Below are 17,178 nucleotides of genomic sequence, written 5' to 3' on the forward strand. Positions count from 1 at the left end.
ATGAGGGCATCGTGGAGAAGGGGACCAGTTGCCAAGGGGAAGTGGGAAGAAATCGGAGAACTCCAGGGAGGGAGAAACTAAATCCATTTCATAGGACACTCTGGATATAGGGAAGGGAAAGTGTGGGACAGAAGTAGATGAAGAAGAAGACAAGGGGGAATTGAAGGAGGTACAATAGGGCTTCATGATCCACATTAAGCCAATGTATGGATGGTGTGCCTATTGAACTTAATCTTGCTGGCAAGGTTGACGAATAAGAATTTGATTGCAACTTACGATTTCTGCCATTATCTTCAGCCAAAACAGATTAAATAGTGCTTGCTTGATCGCTTCTTTCTTTCTTTCTTTCTTTCTTTCTTTCTTTCTTTCTTTCTTTTTCTTTACAGGGTACCTGATTTTGGTATAACAATTTCTAAAGTCAAAATCTGACCTTTGTCATATTACCCTTGTTATATTTTATTAACATATAAACACACACACACACACGGTCCAAGTATAACAGAGGGAATTTAAATTTTATGTGAGTAGAGTTTCAAGGCTGGAATGCAAAATGTTTGGAAAAGGCAAAAACCATGACATAGTGAGAATTCAAAATGCAGGAATATGCAGTAATGGCAAAACTTATGAGTTTATACAAATGAAACAAGGGAGGCAAAAAGTAAGAGGCTTATTATTCAAGATAAGAAATTGCTTATGGATTGTTGGCATAATAAAGCACATCAGTAAATAATAAGACTTTTATTTGACATGCTGTAACAAACAAGAACAGTGAAAAGTCGTAAGGCAGAAAATAAAAATAGTAATAATATTAGTAGTAGTAGTAATAATAATAATAATAATTTCTACCCTGCCCATCTGGCTGGGTTTCCCCAGCCACTCTGGGTGGCTTCCAACAAAACCTCAAGATACAATAGTTCATAAAATATTAAAAGCTTCCCTAAACATTTTTCCCTATAGAAAAAATGTATATACAATTATTCTGAGTTGCAAGGGTATGTTGGGGTGGTGACTGTAAAAAGTAAGATCAGAGGAAATAAAATATGTAAAACTTTGGACAGTGATAATACCATGGTTAACAGTGGTAATTTCCAAAACAATTTTTTATGAAGCAGATATCATGGCACCATTAAGTACAAGGCAAATGGACAAGAAATTATTTGGCTCAGTTCACTCCACAAATGATAGCACTGAAACTCTTGATAGATTGTGATTGTTACACGTTGCAGTGTCCCTTTGAAGTTCCTTTGCTGTAGGACGGCAACTTTAAGGTTATAGAATCATTCTGCCAAAGGCTTTTTGAATATTGCAATCTCTGATGTCAGACTTCTGTCCATTTCTTATTTTGCATATAGGCTGGCGTGTTTGTCCTGAGTAGAATGCAGAAAGGAGTTTCTGATGGTGGATATCATGTAAGAAGATCGCAGGTATCACATTGGAAGATGAGGAGGTGAACAAACTCCTGATGTTGTGAACAGCATTCTAAGGCTGTGTAATAGTATTGCCAGAGTGAATTTGTGGACAGAGATGGCATCTGCATCTGCCACAGGGGCTGCTGGTATACAGACGCCTGATGTAGGTATGTTGTTTCTTGGGAAGAGCTGTTCAAGAGCAGGAGGTGCCTGTAAACAACATGTTCCTTTGTTTTTGTTTTGCTGTTTTCTAATCTCGGTCTCTCCTATGGCAATTCTTAGATGTCTTAACCAATGAGCCTGAAGGGATGTTAATGTTTCATTTTAAGAAAGGAAGTAGCTGACTTAGGGGGAGGAAGCAAGGCTGCTTGTGACTGGGGCAAGGTGGGGCAGGAATCTTTAACCACTCATCACCCCCCCATCCCAATCAGAACCACAATGGGAGGAAATCTGCTGCTGGCATCAATAGGCCCTTTCTTCCCATGGCAAATGGCAGGCATGATAGGAGGGGTCAATTCCAGTTTGTGTTCTGGAGAAAACATGGACACTCTACTCCTGGCCAGGCTTGGGCCCCCTGAGCTAGCTCTTCACAAAAGGCAACACCTAAGAATGGTTAAGGCTTTCGTCTTGGAAGCATCCTGGCAGCTGCCTGCTTCAGCCTGGGATTCACCAACACCAGGAGGGCAGCCTGCACAGGGGAGTACATTAGTATCATTGTTATACACACTGAAACGGCAACAATATCTTTGTTAATACAGCCAGTTAGAAATAAGATCTTTGCCACGTAAAAAGAAATGGAAAGCACCAGCAGGAGGAGGACTGTCCCAGCTGCCTTCGTATGAGCATCTGTTTGAAGGCTCCTAATATTGGATTCTTTCCCAGTCAGTTTGTAGACGTGTCTGTAGAGTGAGGCTACAACCATGATGGAGCAAGGAAAAACTATCAGGAACGGGCAGCCAGCACCAGTAATCAAAAAGAAGATTTTGAAATTAGTAGCAAAATCAACCTTTGTCTGGTCTTGCGTCATGTTTGTAATGCTTCCCTGGGGTTTAATATACGCACTCTGCAGTGCAAAGAAGGAAACAAGCAAGGAGATGGCTTGAGATCCCCCAAGAAGCCAGGGTATTATCCGTGATATCCTCAGCTTGCACCAAAGAAAAAGGGAGCAGTTGTTGTTAACGATCTTGAGGTAATAGAAGAGGCAGAGCCAGGCAGTAAGCCAGAATCGGGAGAATGTGAGAAAGGTTCCAATGAAGTAGCATATTTGTAATATTAAGGGGCTGCTAATGTCAGAGATTAAGTAGTACTTAATTAAATATGGAGACAGAACACCCGAGAAGCCGATATTGGACATACCTAGAGACAGAAGAAGTTGTTCTCTAGCATCAAGTTTCCTGCTTTTAGCCCACTCAGTGACTATCACTGCAACAATAAAGCCATTGGAGATGAGCCCACCGATAGCCAGGACAGCTAGAGACGCCAGAAAGGCAATAAGTTGAGGAGAAGGCATCTCTCCGTATCCTTGCAGATTACTGTACCAGGTGGCCTTTCACCGATCCAAAGTTGCTGCACTGAGATGCAGTGTGCAAGTGAGACAGAACATCTGCAGCATTCTTATGAATGACCGGGGAACTATGCAAATGAACTATGAACCAAATTATAAATTAATGAGACTCTCCAGCTGCTCATTTCCATAATTTCCATATGGCTCTATCTGGCATAGTAGTGTGGACAGAAACTGTATCAGAGGGCTGCCTGTCACTCCACTTTGTATAAGTGGGGGGGGGTTGCTCCATTTTGCTGGCCCCGTGAATAAGAAAGCTTGCCACAGGCAACCACTTTGCAGTGGTCCAGAGTTTATGTAAAGAATAGGAGGAGCTGGAAATTCCAGCTGGCTTGTTTGTCCTCAGACCCTCCTGCTTCTGGTTCCCAGGCCTCTGCAGCCTTTTCTTTTATTTGATCCCAGACTATAGGCAAATGCTTCTTCTTCAACAGCATGCCCCAAAGTAAAATCTATCTGCAGTTATTTCCAAGGAAGTTTTCCTTTCCTTTGCCTGCTGCTAATCTCTTTAGTACAGTATTTATTCTTTTAAAAACAGATCAAATTGCATTGTGTAACAATCACAATAGCAGACTTAGCTGCACTCATTTTTCTATTGCACATTCTGCACTGCTGCACATTCTCCACTCCAGTTCTGCATGAACCCAGTATATTTATAATGTAGGACCTATTTTTAATACTACCCAGTAGTTTTGTTTCTTCTGCCTAGTTTTTCCAAAAGACCTCACTCTGTGTGTGATTCAATTTGACTGCACTGTTGCCATGCCAAAGATCTAAACTTTTGGATCTTTAAACAGAGGGACATGTCCAGCCCAATCCTACTATATTCAGTGGCCTTTCTCTAAGGTTAGTGCACCTGCGATTGCATTCCTGATTGGTAGGTTTACTTGCAAATCATGATAGGATTGTGGGTTTTTTAGTGTCTTAAAAAGCACAGATTTGCTTGTTGCTGTTTTCCAGAGCGGGATATGCAAAGATGTGTATTTAATTTAGCACACTGGTAACTGGATCTGTTTGCCTATTTGATCCTCAGCTGTAATTATAGCAATGCAAATAGCAAAGGACAGCATCTTTTATTAGGGTAAAATGCCTAATTATTGCACCGCATTTGTGCTTCCATCACACTTTGAGCTGTGGATCTCAACCTTCATAAAGGGCAGAGAGAGGAAGAGAAATGCCACGTAACACATTAAGAAAAATGTGGTGCTTTGAGTGATCAAAGTTGGTTCCAGTAATATTTTCAGGCAGGAGCTGACAATATGGCGGGGTAAGACAGCACTGCCTCTCAGGGTCCCTCTAGTTTGCTGCAGGAGAGGGAAGAAAGGTAGCAGAGATCTCAGTGTAGTCCTCCGGGTGGCTTGAGTGCACCAACCTCCTCACCCGAATTGCCTTACTCATATCTCCTCCCTCTCAGTAATAAGCATGGACCTTGGACTTGGGAAGTGAGGAAAGCAAGACTGCCCAATCCCACCAACAGCTGCTGTCTGCAGGACATTAGGTTACCACACGGGTGGCGCTGTGGGTTAAACCACAGAGCCTAGAGCTTGCCGATCAGAAGGTCGGTGGTTTGAATCCCCACAGTGGGGTGAGCTCCTGTTGCTCAGTCCCAGCTCCTGCCAACCTAGCAGTTCGAAAGCACGTCAAAGTGCAAGTAGATAAATAGCTACCACTCCAGCGGGAAGGTAAACAGTGTTTCCGTGCACTGCTCTGGTTCGCCAGAAGTGGCTTAGTCATGCTGGCCACATGACCCGGAAGCTGTACGCCGGCTCCCTTGGCCAATCAAGCGAGATGAGCGCCGCAACCCCAGAGTCGGCCACGACTGGACCTAATGGTCAGGGATCCCTTTACATTAACTTATTTCACTATTACAGGGATGGGGAACCTGTGGCCGTTCAGATGTTGTTGGACCACAACTCCCATCATCCCTCACTAGGAGGACCAATGGTCAGGGATGATGGGAATTGTAGCTCAAAAACAGTTGGAGACCCAGGTTCGGGAAACTCTGATCAACCCCCTGCCATGCAGGAATCTTTCACCCAATGAGGGGCTTGAACCAATGATCCTGAGATTAAGAGCCTTATGCTCTAAGGAAATTTATGGACCTATGAAATGAACAGGTATAAGAAAACAGGACCTACGTTCTGTCCTGTTTACAGTGTGGGCAGGCAGGCATGATACAAAGGCAAAACAACCCCAAGACAGGCAAGTGGGCTTCAAATCCTATAGAAATGTATGATAAAAGTGACTAACAAATTTAGTAGTAGTAGTAGTAGTAGTAGTGATATCATCCTTGGGAGAAAGTAACTTACAGAGATGATACCTTTGATTTCTGAAACATCTAATTCTGACATTGCCTCTGTGCATCAATTGCCCCTCAAGATCAGGCAATAAGCTTCATAAAGGACAGGGAGGGGTGAAGCAAACTAACGTAATAAATACAGTATGTTGTGTTTCGGGCACACAGGAAACGCTATCATACACAATATTGTGGGGAGACATAGATGCACAGAGGCTGATCCATCCCAAGAATATAAGTGTGCCGTATGATCAAAAATTTCTGACTCCATCAAGTAGCAGCCAAGCAGCTGTTCATAGCAGCCCCAGACAGTGCACAAAAGTGATAGCCAACCCATTCTGTCCAGTTAATAGCCATTGGTAGACCTATCCTTCACTGAAGCATTAATCCCCTTCTGAGATCCAGAGGGAGAGCAGGTGGCTCTGAGGAAGAAGCAGGTCATGGTAGGAACTCAGAGGGAGGTGAAGCTGTGATGGAGACAGACTTTAGTGTCCTTGCAAAGAAGAAGGTGAGACTGAGTGGAGTTCAAGGAAGGAAGGAAGGAAGGAAGGAAGGAAGGAAGGAAGGAAGGAAGGGTATATGGGAGTTTTAACTCATCATAGTCCACTGGTATTGAAAATGTATGAATATGTCGTTTCATAAGGGTGAAAGAAGGGAGGCAATAAAGTAACAGGTTTTTTTTCAGGATCAGAAAATGTTTATTGCCTCCTGACATAAGAAGGTACATACTACAAGATATAATTAGGCTTTTATGTAAAAACAAATAAGAATGGTGAAGAGACTCAAGGCTAGCACATTTATGCATGTTGTCCTGGAGTTGCCAGTACAAATATACGTCTGGGTGTGGGCAATCGTAAAAAAAATAAGGTCAGAAGGAAATGAAAAGTGTGAAACTTCAGCCAGTGATAATTACATAGTTAACAGTGGTAATTTCCAAAACCGTTTTTTAAATGTGGATATCATGGCACCGTTAAGCACATGGAATGTGCAAGGAGTTCTTTGTGTCAGTTCAGTTCACAAATGATATTGGTGAAAACTCCTGATGTATTGTAATTCAGTGGTTTCATGTCTCAATGTCTCTTTTGAAGTTCCTTTGCTGCAGGATAGCTATTTTCAGGTTATTTACACAGTGTCCTAGGACCTAGAAGGTTTCAGTGTTCCACCACTTCCTTTTGAATGTTGAGATTTCTGACATCAGATTTTTGTCCATTTTGTATTTTGTGGCTCATTCCTCCTCTATAGAAAGCAAAAGGGCAGTGCTGGCAGATGATGGCAGACATCATGTTGGAAGGTGAGCAGGTGAACAATCCCCTGAGGTTTGGGATGGCATCATAAATCCTGAAACAGTTTTCCCAGAGTAAGTCTGTGGACAAGATCTGCATTCCCCATCTCCATAGCCCTGTCGTGGGCATGTTCTTCCTTGGGAAGAGCTGTTTTGGATCAGGAGATGTCTGTAAGGATGTATAAGTCAACAGCCAAGGCGTGTGAGAGGGAAGTGTCATTCTCCAGACTTGGGTGTCAATAACTGATGAAATGTGTGAGTGGTTTCATTTGGGGGCTGTAAGTGGCATCTGCTTTGTCTTGCTGTATTAGATGAGCCTTGTACTTTGAGGAATGCCTGGTGTAAGTTGTTCAGCAGTGAGTCCTTATCCCGTGATCCTGAAAAGATGTAGCAGGCTTCATTTTAAGAAAGTAACTGCCCTGCGGAGGGGGTGGGGAGAGAAGGCTGGTTGTGACTGTGGCAAGGAGGGCAAGGGACTTTAACCATTAATCCTTCCTTTTCCCGATCAGAATCGCAGTGGCAGGATAGCACTGACTGGAACCAAGAGGGGTTTTCCCAGCATTGCAAATAGCAGCCATGATAGGAGCAGGACAATGCTGATTGAAAACATGAGAGCAAACAAAGTGTTACAGTCCTTTCTCCACTTCACACCCTACACTTGACCAGGCTTGGGGCCCCTGAGCCAGCTCTTTTTACAAAATGCAACATCTACGAATTATGAAGGCTTTGGTCTTGGAAGCATCCTGGCAGCTGCCTGCTTGAGCTTAGGATTCACCGACACCAGGATGGCAGCCTGCACAGGGGAATATGATATTATAACTGTTATACACACTGAAGTAGCAAATATGCTTTTTCCAGCTTGTCCAGTTATAAACAAGGTCTCTGCCACATAAAAAAAAATGGAAAGAATCAGGAGGAAGAGCACTGTTCCAGCTGCCTTGACGTGGGCTTCTGTTTGAGGGCTCCTAAATTTGGATTCTTTACCTGTCATCTGGCAGACATGCCTACAGAGCGAGGTTACAACCAGGATGGAGCAAAGGAAAACTATAAGAAAGGGACAGACAGTGTGACTAATTAGAAGCAAGCCTTCAAGAAAGCAGACAGGCTTATTCTCTGTCTTCCCTTGTGTCATGTTTGCATTGTTGACTGTTGCATTGCTCATGAGAGAATTGCATTGCTCATTTTGAATTGCAATGAAGGACGCAAAAAACGTGATGACAAGAGAGCCCCCAAGAAGCCAGGGCACCAGGCACGATATCCTCAGCTTGCACCACAGGAAGAGGCAGTGTGTGCTGTTCACTATCTTGACGCAATAGAAGACACAGAGCCAGGCAATGACCCAGAGTCGGGAGAATAGGCCAAAGGCTAAAAAGTAGAAATATACGCCAAATATTACGCCATCACCGTTTTCAGGCTTTAACCCGTATCTAATTAAAAATGCAGTCAGAGTAAGTGTGAAGAAGATATTGCACGTACCCATGGATAGAATAAGTTGCTCCCTAGCCGCGAGGGTCTTGCATTTAGCCCATTCAATGACTATCACTGCAACTACAAAGCCATTGGAGACGAGCCCACCGAGGGCCAAGTCAATTAAAGCCACCAGAAAGGTAGTGATCTGGGAAGAAGGCATCTCTCCGGATCCTTTCAGACTGCTGTACAGGTAAGACTTTCAGCAACCAAAATTGTTGAGCTAAAGTGGAGAGTGTGAGTGAGTTAGCAGGGCTGCGACATACTTTTAAATAGGCTGGGGACCATGCAAACGAACCATGTGCCGGACTATGTAAATGAATGGGATTTTCAGGCTCCTCCTTTCCTTACTGCTGCTGTCTCACATAGTGGTGTTGATACACTATACCAAAGGGCCTCCTGCCAAAGGTGTCTTGAGTGAGGGTGGTACTCCTTTTGGGTGGTTTTGAGAATAAGTTAGTTAGTGGCCCAGACTCTACTACTCAGGCAATAAATAGCAGTAGCTGGTAATTCTGCTGTTGGCACCTGGAAGAAACCACCTTGCCTTCAGACTCTCTTCAGCCCCCACTTTTTATTGGTTCCACTTTAAAAGCAAGTTCTGTTTCCTTAACAGTAAGTTAGTTTGCTAAAAGCCTTATGCAGTCCTTTGTAGCTGGTCATTCCTTTCGTAGCTGCTCATTTCTCCACCCCAACACACTATTTCTTCTTTAAAAACAGATACAAGATTCTTAATACAAGAAGTTAGTTCAGAGATCCACCACCACTCATTTACTCATTGCACAGTATGCCTTTCTGCTGCTGCTTAAATCCACACCAGCACTACACCCATCCAAAGCTTATTCATAATGGAGTTTCTAATACTGTCAGATATCTTTGTTTTATTTTGAAAAAAGACCTCATTGCCTGTGTCATTCAGATTAACATTTTTGACTGTGCTCAAGGTTGTTGCTGCTATGCCAAAGATCTGAACTTTTGAGGAGGTGGAAATCAGTGCTGTTCACAATCTTGATACAGACATGTATATATATTTGATGAAACACACATGCATACTGCCCAATCCTATTCATGCTTGGAATTTAATCCTAGTATATTCAATGGGCTTTTTCTAAGGCAAGGGCAGATAAGATTGATCAGTTTACCAGTCAAATCATGATAGGGTTTTGTTTCTTTGGTGTATTAAAAAAGCACACAGATTTGCTTGTTGCTATTTTCCAAAACAGGAAATGCAAAGATGTGTCTTTTATTTAGCACAGTGGTAACTGTATCTGTTCTCCATCTCCAATGGTTCCTCATCCTCCTGGGGAAAAAGTGACAAATGAGGTGCCACAGGCTTCTGTCCTGGGCCGATTATTGTTGTTCAACGTCTTTATGAATGACTTGGAGAAAGGCATTGAGGGGGTGCTCATCAAATCTGCAGATGACACCAAACTGGGAGGGGAAACTAAAAGATAGAATTTGGATTCAAAATTACCCTAACGTATTGGAGAACTGAGCCCAAACTAATACAGTGAATTTCAATAGGGACAAATGTAAGGTTCTGCCCTTAGGCAAGAAGAGCCAGCTGCACAAATATAAAATGGGGGTTGTGGGCTTGAGCCCCACATTGGACAAAAGATTCCTTCATTGCAGGAGGTTGGACTAGATGACCCATGTAGTCCCTTCCAACTCTACAATTCTATGAATATACATTATGTGTAAATAACCATATATCATAAAGACACCACAGTCTCCACTGTGCCTCATTAACAAAAGGAAACATGAATCCTGAGTAAGTGCCTGGAACCCTGGTAATCTCGCATCACTTGGAGATTAGGGTGGCATGCAGCAATATTATTAGTATAGTATAGTATAGTATAGTATAGTATAGTATACTTTTCCATTGGAAAAGTAAGTTACTTTGTGAGTCCCAAGGCACTGATAAGGTCAGCCATGCACTGACCTTCAACAATGTTAGAGCATCATGCTTTGCATTAAGTATAGCCTGTACTCTGTTATTAATAGTTTCAGAGGAACTTTGAACTGTTTGTTCAACTTCGCACTGTTTGTTGCCCTTCGGAGTCAGGACTTAAAAAGAGGATTTCATTAATGGTTAAAAAAAAATAGGTTACACAAAGCCTGAATAATGAAGCTTTCTTTCAGCCAATTAATTTTGACAAAAAGGAATGAATTATTACTATTAATTTATTACAAAGTTCTTTTTAATGACATAATAATAATACCAACAATATGGAAACTTATTTTGTAACAAGAAAGACAGACCCGGTGCCTTGCTTAGTGGGGGATGCAGTGACATGGAGCCTGCGGTGTGGCCTCAGCCTATATTGACAGTCCCTGGGAAGGAGAGAGGGAACTTTCCTTCAAAGAGATGAGAAAGTGTGTAAAAGAGCTACTGCAGTTTTGTTGCTGTTGGAGAGAGCATGACACCAATATTATTTGTTCAAACCTTCTGAAAGTGTGTGTTTCTGTATGGAAGGTACATAAACCAATGTAGAAGCCTGACTTGAAATGATTTTAAAATTAGCTCAGGTTGTAGAGCACGAGACTCTGAATCTCAGGGTTGTGTGTTTGAGCCCCACATTGGGCAAAAAGATTCCTGCATTGCAGGGGTTGGACTAGATGATCTTTGTGGTCCCTTCCGACTCTACAATTCTGTGATACATGGGATTGTGCTGCGATGCATTCAAACAAATTACTACTGCATCAGTTTGGTGGTGTTTTCTTCTATTGATATACCTGTGATTCCATGATGACAGCTATTCCTGTAGAAGGGGAAGAAAAGTGTGTCCGGGTTATGGCAGGATTTGTTTTAAAAGCATCGCCTATGTGCTCCTAAAGGGCAGGCTCAGCAAAATGTTCCCCCAAAGTTCATAGCCCGGCTTGGAAAATGTCCCCCCATTTGGCAACACTGATCCTTATTAAAGGACCTCAGATCTCAAGGATGGTGATTGTGGAGGAAGGAAGACTTCATGATGAGTTGGTTCCAGCCACACAGCTCAGCTCAACTTCATTACTTTGTTGATCCAGTCAACATAAAGGGAGACACGGATGAAGGTGGCAGGCTTCTCTTTGTGAGCGCAAACTCGGTTGGGAGTGATCACACCTTCCAACACCCAGCAGTCATGAGTCAAGCAAGCCAAGGGGCCTCCAAAGTCACGCTGAAGGTGTGAAGCGGAGAACAAAAGACACATTCAGTTCAAACAAAACATGGCTGTAGGGCAGAGCAACACCATCAAGGCACAAGAGGTGGTTTTTCTTCTTCCTAGAATTTGCTCAAGTATTTATGTCTCCCCTTTCCCTGTCATGAGTTCCTTTATTTGTGGATCCCCTCATCCACTTCTTCCCTCAGAGGACTGTTTCCTGGTACTGATCTTAACCTTTATAGCCTTTTCCTAACCCTGTCTTCCTTCCCTCTCTGCAGGTCCCTCCTTCTCTTGGGAATCTACATGAGAAGCAGAAGGAGGATATGTGTCTCACTTCACATATCAGGGCACTCAAAGCAGCTCAGTTCAGCTGCTCACATACCCTGCCTTGCTTACCTCACAGGCTCCCACAGGTACGTTCAAGGGCGCTGTGCACAATTCAATCTCCTTCACACGGCCTCGAAGAGCCACATTGCAGTCTTGGTTGCTCATGATTGGCAGCTTGGCCACATTGAGGACATTTTCATTACCAGTGCCTGCATGGGGAGCAGAATCAGAGGCTTAGCATCAATGGTTGGGGGTCACCCTGAGGGTCACGGCAGTACCCCCCCCAAAAAAACTTTGTTTATGGCTTGAAACCTGGATGGGTGGGGGAGTGTGGAAGGGAAATTAGTGTGGAAGGAAAATTATTGGCTGCCTGTTTGGCTTCAGACCTATGATAATGGTGGGTATAAGGCTCCTGTTGGTGAGAGCTAGTCTAGGAGTGTCTGAACTACCCCAAGTGAGAGATGGGGGTGGGCTCCCTAGATGCTTGAAGAGAGTCTCAGAACCACGCTATGGGATGCAGGTATATTATACAATACTTTTTGTTTCTGTGTTTGGCAATAGTCTAATTTTAATGTGTTGGCCTAATTTTAACTTTTGTATTGTTTTATCCTGGGACGTGGGTGGCGCTGTGGGTTAAAGAGCCTAGGACTTGCCGATCAGAAGGTCGGCGGTTCAAATCCCCGCGACGGGGTGAGCTCCTGTTGCTCAGTCCCAGCTCCTGCCAACCTAGCAGTTCAAAAGCACGTCAAACTGCAAGTAGATAAATAGGTACCACTCCGGCGGGAAGGTAAACGGCGTTTCCGTGCACTGCTCTGGTTCGCCAGAAGCGGCTTAGTCATGCTGGCCACATGACCTGGAAGCTGCACACCAGCTCCCTCGGCCAATAAAGTGAGATGAGCGCCGCAACCCCAGAGTCGTTCACAACTGGACCTAATGGTTAGGGCTCCCTTTACCTTTACCTTATTGTTTTTTACAATGTTGACTTTTTGTACTTATTTATTGATATTATGGTTGTTTCTAATAATATTCTTTGAACTGTTATCCTTATTGCTCATTTGATATGCTGTGAGCCACTCTGGGCACAATCTCCTGGAAAAATGGCATACAAATCAACAAATGGTGGTGAGGAGGAACTGGCTTAGGCAACCTCCTGTATAGCTGGACCATGTCATGAGGGGCACACACTGTGAGGCAGGGCCAGTGAGTGGGTCCAGCATGCATCAAAGCTTTTTATTTGACTGGGGAACATAAGCTCTGCAGCTGATGTGGCAGAAGGAAGGAAAGTGAGAATAGACTGAATTAGAGAGTAGCCACTAAAGAAGTTCCTGGCAAATTGGAAGGGTGAGTGGCTGCCAGACCATGATTCTGTTTAGAGAATTGAAATGTGTGGTGTGTGGGGTTGCCTTTCAGAAAAGTTCAGAAACTGCAGTTGGCCCAATACAAGACTACAATATTGCTAACTGGGACTGAGTGATTCAGTCATATTGCTCCAGAATTTTATTAGCTGCGCTAGTTCTCAGTCCATTTCCAGTCCCAATTCAAAGTGCCAGTATTAACCTTCAAAGTGCTTAATGGCTTAGGACCAGGTCAGATCAAAGATGGCCTCCTTCCACATTTATATACCTGGACCTTGAATGTTCTTCAGTGACCTTTCTTCAGGTGCCCCCACCAAGTGAAGCAAGATGGTAGACTGCCTGGGGGAGGGGACTCCACAATGGTAGCACTCGGTTGTGAAGTGCCCTTCTCAAAGAGACTCACCTGGTACCTTTGATACGATAAGTTAAGCACCAGATAAACACTTAAAACAAATTCCCAAATCTCAGGTTTTAGTGTCCTGAACCACTATTTATGTGCTGTGTATTGTAATTATCTGCTTCTATTATTATTTTAATATTGTTATGCTGCACACTCTTGTTTCTTTTCTTTTTTTTTATTTTTTTTATAATAATTTTTATTAAGGTTTTCCAAATTAGAACAAATCAAAACAAATTAAATCCAGTCTATTGCCAATAACTAGGACTTCCCCTCCCTACCCCCTCTTGTGTTCCAAATCTTCCAAATAAGCAATTAAATTCAACAAATTCTTATCCCCAAATTACACTCTTCGTCAATAACCCAATTTATCCAAATTCTCGTCCCCTAAGATCGATCTATACCCTTCCACGGGTTTCCCCCTTTCAAACATAGTACAGATGAAAATAAGATAAATGTAAATAATAATTTTACAGCTTTTGGATTCCAATTTTCCCTCCCCTCTTTCCCCTTTGTGTTTCACCTATCCCTCCACTTCTAATATCTTCCTGGAGTTCCCACATTACACTATATCCCTCCGATTCTTTGCCAGTCTTTAATTACGGATGTCCAATCGTAGAAGGAGTCTATCAAATAAGGGCCCATTTCTTCTATCCAGGTTTTTATATCCAGGAGTAAAAACTCCAATTTTGTATCCATAAGCTTGTCAAACCTGAATATCCCAAATGTTCCCCCAGTTCTGTCCAGTTCTTGTTGTTTCCTTGTTCTTATCAATCATTCTCCTCCTTTTTATTTCTCTGTTCTCCCACAGAAATGTTCTTTTTCCAAAAGTTTCTAGTGTCTCTGCAGAGGTTTGTTATTCTTGAAGCAAAGCATTACATCATGTTCCTTTCATTTTCCTACAAATAGTTCCATTGTTTCCTGTAGTGTGTAGACCTCTGTAGACAAAATAGTGTTCCATTCCTGCAGTTTCCCAGGAGATTGAAAGTTCCATTCAACTGTTCACATTTCCTGTGAAAAACACATGCAATGTCCCTCGGCTCCTCTAGGTGGATTGCAGTAACAAAGTTCCCTTCCAGAATCACATCCACCAAACCAAGTAGCTTGTTGACCGATATTTAAAACAGTTTGTATTCAATTTGTAACAAATATAACCGGCAAAGTCCTCATAACAAAGTCTCTATTTTAATCTTCCTTTTTGACAGCTCTTTGACAGCTGTCAAAACCTCCATCACTTTTCTCCAGGCAGTTTCACGAATCGCTCCAGGGATTCCGGGGGGGTTGCTTTTTTTAAAAACAATTCCACTTTTCTCCTCCAGCTCAATCTTATAATTTTCCCTCGCGAAGTTGCTGATTCGGCAAGATAAGGTTACACTCGATCTTAGTTGTCCAGTCCTTTGTTTTGGCTCTTCTACAATTTAGGGGTAGGCTGACTTCCTTTTTTCCACCTCCCCCGTTCGCTCCGAATTTTAAAAATTTATCCCCTTTTTTTTAGTCCATATTCCAATTACTCACGGGTTCTTCTTTAGAGCCGAATTTTCAATAGAAGAAGTCAGCGCTCTCCGCCGGATGGCATGCGGCTGCGCTCGGCAGGGATAGCAGAGAACTCAAAGCACCACGCTTCTCCCCGGCACCCGATCCGTAGCCTTTAAAAAGGCTCCTTCACGAGTCGGGAGGGCGCTAACGGTGCCAGCCGAGTCTCCATGTCCACGGCCTCAATCTGGCCGTGGTTTTTAAGGGTCCCCGCATCGCCGGTGCGGTAGGACCCAGCCCCTGCCAAGCCGGCTCCCTCCGGAGCTCGGAGGGAGCCCGCCATTCGGCGATGGCGCCGACCCGGAAGTCTTGTTTCAATGATACAAAATAAAAAAATAAAAATAAAAAACAGAGTCACCCAGATAACAATCTTACTGAGTGGCCTTGTATAAATATAGTAAATAAATAAAAAAATAATCTACCCGCCAATGGTTCCCCAATGCCCTTTTTCTGAGACTGTACCTCTGGTGTCTCCCCATCCTGCAATCTCACATACGGTGTTCGCAGGCACAATGTAACGCTCAGGGGGAAGACAGATCAGTGCCACACGCTGATTCAGAATTGCTGGCCTTCAGAAAGAAAGAAAGAGGCTATAAAACCACCAATATTCAAATAAGAGAGCCAAGATAATACCACTGCAAGTTGCTGGCTGTGCCAGCGTCATTCCTGTGGCCGGCTGCTCATGCAACTGCAACGCTTACCGAACTTTTCCATGTATAAGCTAGGTTTTTTTTACTTTAAAATAAGGTTAAAAATCTGGGGGCATCTTATACACGGATAGTGCATATGCCCATTTTCTAAATTTGGGGTCCCCAAAAGTAGGGGGAGTCTTATACATGGGGGCGTCTTATACACGGAAAAATACGGTCATTCTGTGTGTGTGGCAATAGCTTCTACACATAGCTATGAGCAGGGAGCAGATCCTTTAGGAGATGTCGTTGGGCTCCAGCTCCTATTAGCCACAGCTAGCATGACCAATGGTTCCCAGGGATGCTGGGAACTACAGTCTGACCACTTCTGGAGGCCCAGGGATGCTGGGAACTACAGTCTGACCACTTCTGGAGGGCCATTCCTGGGTCAGGTCCATTCTGATTTAGGTTGGTTCAGTTTCTGAGTTAGGAGGATATTCAAAAGTTATCAGTAGAGGCAAAGTAGGGTTGGCTAGCCTTTCAAGAAGGGTGATGTAAGTAAGATTCCTACTTCTGGCAAGGGCTGTTGATGACCAGTGAAGTTCCTTCTGTTATGCTTCCATTATTCCATGGCATAAGAGCTTTGAGATATGGAGACAACCACACAACTCACTGAAATCCACTACAGGCGAGAATTACAATCCCATTTCCCTGGAACTCCCCAGGGAAGAGGAGTCTCAGAATTTGGCTTCCAGGAGAACATCACCGTTGCTAGGTCCAGGAAAGGGAGGTGCCTGTCAATCAGGCAGAGGAGAAACAACATCCTCAAAACCTAAAACTGCTGCTGAATTTAGCCTTGTCCTGGATATCCTGTCCCACCTGTTAAACACTCCTGTTGAAATCCATCCATCACATCACTTTATCTTTCTCATCTGCCATCTCCCTCTTGCACATATCACTGCCCTCACAGACTGCTCCCCTGAAGGCTTTAGTTCTCCATAGAATGAACCACAGGAGTAGAATTCTAGCTGAAAAACAGAAGATGGTGTCCCAACTTCCAAGGTGGTAGGAGGCACTCTACACTTGAGCCATCATTTAGTGTTATGCACCTAGGCCAAGAGGCAAGCCAAACAAAAAAATATATTGGCGTCTACTATAATAATAATAGTGTGTGTCTATATCTTTTGATGTAATAATAAAAAAATATCTGTTTTCTGTTAACCTAACACAAAAAGGAGCATAGGAAGCTGCCTTATACTGAACCAGACCTTTGGCTTATGTAGCTCAGTTCTGTCTGCTTCAACTGGCAATGGGGTTCCAGACTGGAGTCATCCCAGCCCTATAGGGAGATGCCTGGGATTGAACCATGGCCCTGCCCCTGCCCCTATTTAAAATAAAGGTTAAATGCCAAGGCCCCAAGATAAGAACAACTAGGCTGGCTGGTTCCCCAACCCCAGATTGGGCTGTGGAATTGCACTGGCAGGTATGGAACACCCTCAGTCTTCCATGCACTGCTCAGTCCCACCTCACTGTGCCAAATGTGTGCATTTATGGGGGGTGACGGTCATCATTCCCTTTCCAAGACTTGAAGATTTCACAGCATCCAGTTGGACTCTCCAATGTCAATGAGGGTGGTCTTCTCAAGAACCAGTGTACACATATTCAAGAATGTGCAAGTGCAATGGGTAAATAGGATCCATCCACATCTTCAGACAGAGCTGTGGAACCTCAGGCCCTGGAATGATATCTAGGCCTCTCTATCTGGCCTCTCTGCAGTTCACA

General features: G+C 43.5%; 4 protein-coding genes across 12 annotated transcripts in view; 1 reads left to right on the forward strand and 3 right to left on the reverse strand.

Moving 5' to 3' along the window:
- The window catches only part of LOC310838796 (acylamino-acid-releasing enzyme-like), a 57,072-nt gene extending 45,520 nt beyond the window's left edge, over positions 1-11,552 (forward strand). For 4 of the 6 annotated variants that reach the window (XM_083726559.1, XM_083726549.1, XM_083726561.1 and 1 more), the window contains one exon: positions 1,353-1,576. Coding sequence is in view for 4 of the 6 variants with exons in the window: in XM_083726550.1 (XP_083582676.1) it covers positions 1,353-1,375 (23 nt within the window). In the remaining 2 variants the exon portion in view is untranslated. Of the gene's footprint in view, positions 1-1,352; positions 1,577-11,433 lie in introns of those variants that run through there. The other 2 variants (XM_083726555.1, XM_083726562.1) reach the window with 2 other exon arrangements.
- Positions 1,597-3,466, reverse strand: LOC310838839 (taste receptor type 2 member 8-like). Its single transcript, XM_083726662.1, has one exon. The coding sequence runs from the start codon at positions 2,917-2,919 to the stop codon at positions 2,023-2,025; it is 897 nt and encodes a 298-aa protein (XP_083582788.1). The 5' UTR covers positions 2,920-3,466; the 3' UTR covers positions 1,597-2,022.
- LOC310838836 (taste receptor type 2 member 1-like) lies at positions 7,264-8,207 on the reverse strand (the record flags this gene model as incomplete). The annotated part of the gene is made up of 1 exon (XM_083726659.1): positions 7,264-8,207. Exon 1 carries the CDS (start codon positions 8,176-8,178, stop codon positions 7,264-7,266), a length of 915 nt encoding a protein of 304 aa, XP_083582785.1. The 5' UTR covers positions 8,179-8,207.
- Positions 10,179-17,178, reverse strand: part of MST1 (macrophage stimulating 1) — a 28,669-nt gene continuing 21,669 nt past the window's right edge. For all 4 annotated transcript variants that reach the window (XM_083726582.1, XM_083726583.1, XM_083726581.1 and 1 more), the window contains 3 exons: positions 15,230-15,336; positions 11,552-11,691; positions 10,179-11,170 (listed from right to left, as the gene is read on the reverse strand). In XM_083726582.1, coding sequence (XP_083582708.1) covers positions 11,009-11,170; positions 11,552-11,691; positions 15,230-15,336 — 409 coding nt within the window. In that variant the 3' untranslated portion in view covers positions 10,179-11,008. The remainder of the gene's footprint in view (positions 11,171-11,551; positions 11,692-15,229; positions 15,337-17,178) is intronic.

This window comes from Podarcis gaigeae (assembly GCF_964106915.1).
Source record: "Podarcis gaigeae genome assembly, chromosome: 2".
Lineage (NCBI taxonomy): Eukaryota > Metazoa > Chordata > Lepidosauria > Squamata > Lacertidae > Podarcis > Podarcis gaigeae.

Bases quoted from the DNA above. Each gene is read 5' to 3' on its own strand.
- LOC310838839 (XM_083726662.1), bottom strand. From the start codon at position 2,919: ATGCCTTCTCCTCAACTTATTGCCTTTCTGGCGTCTCTAGCTGTCCTG.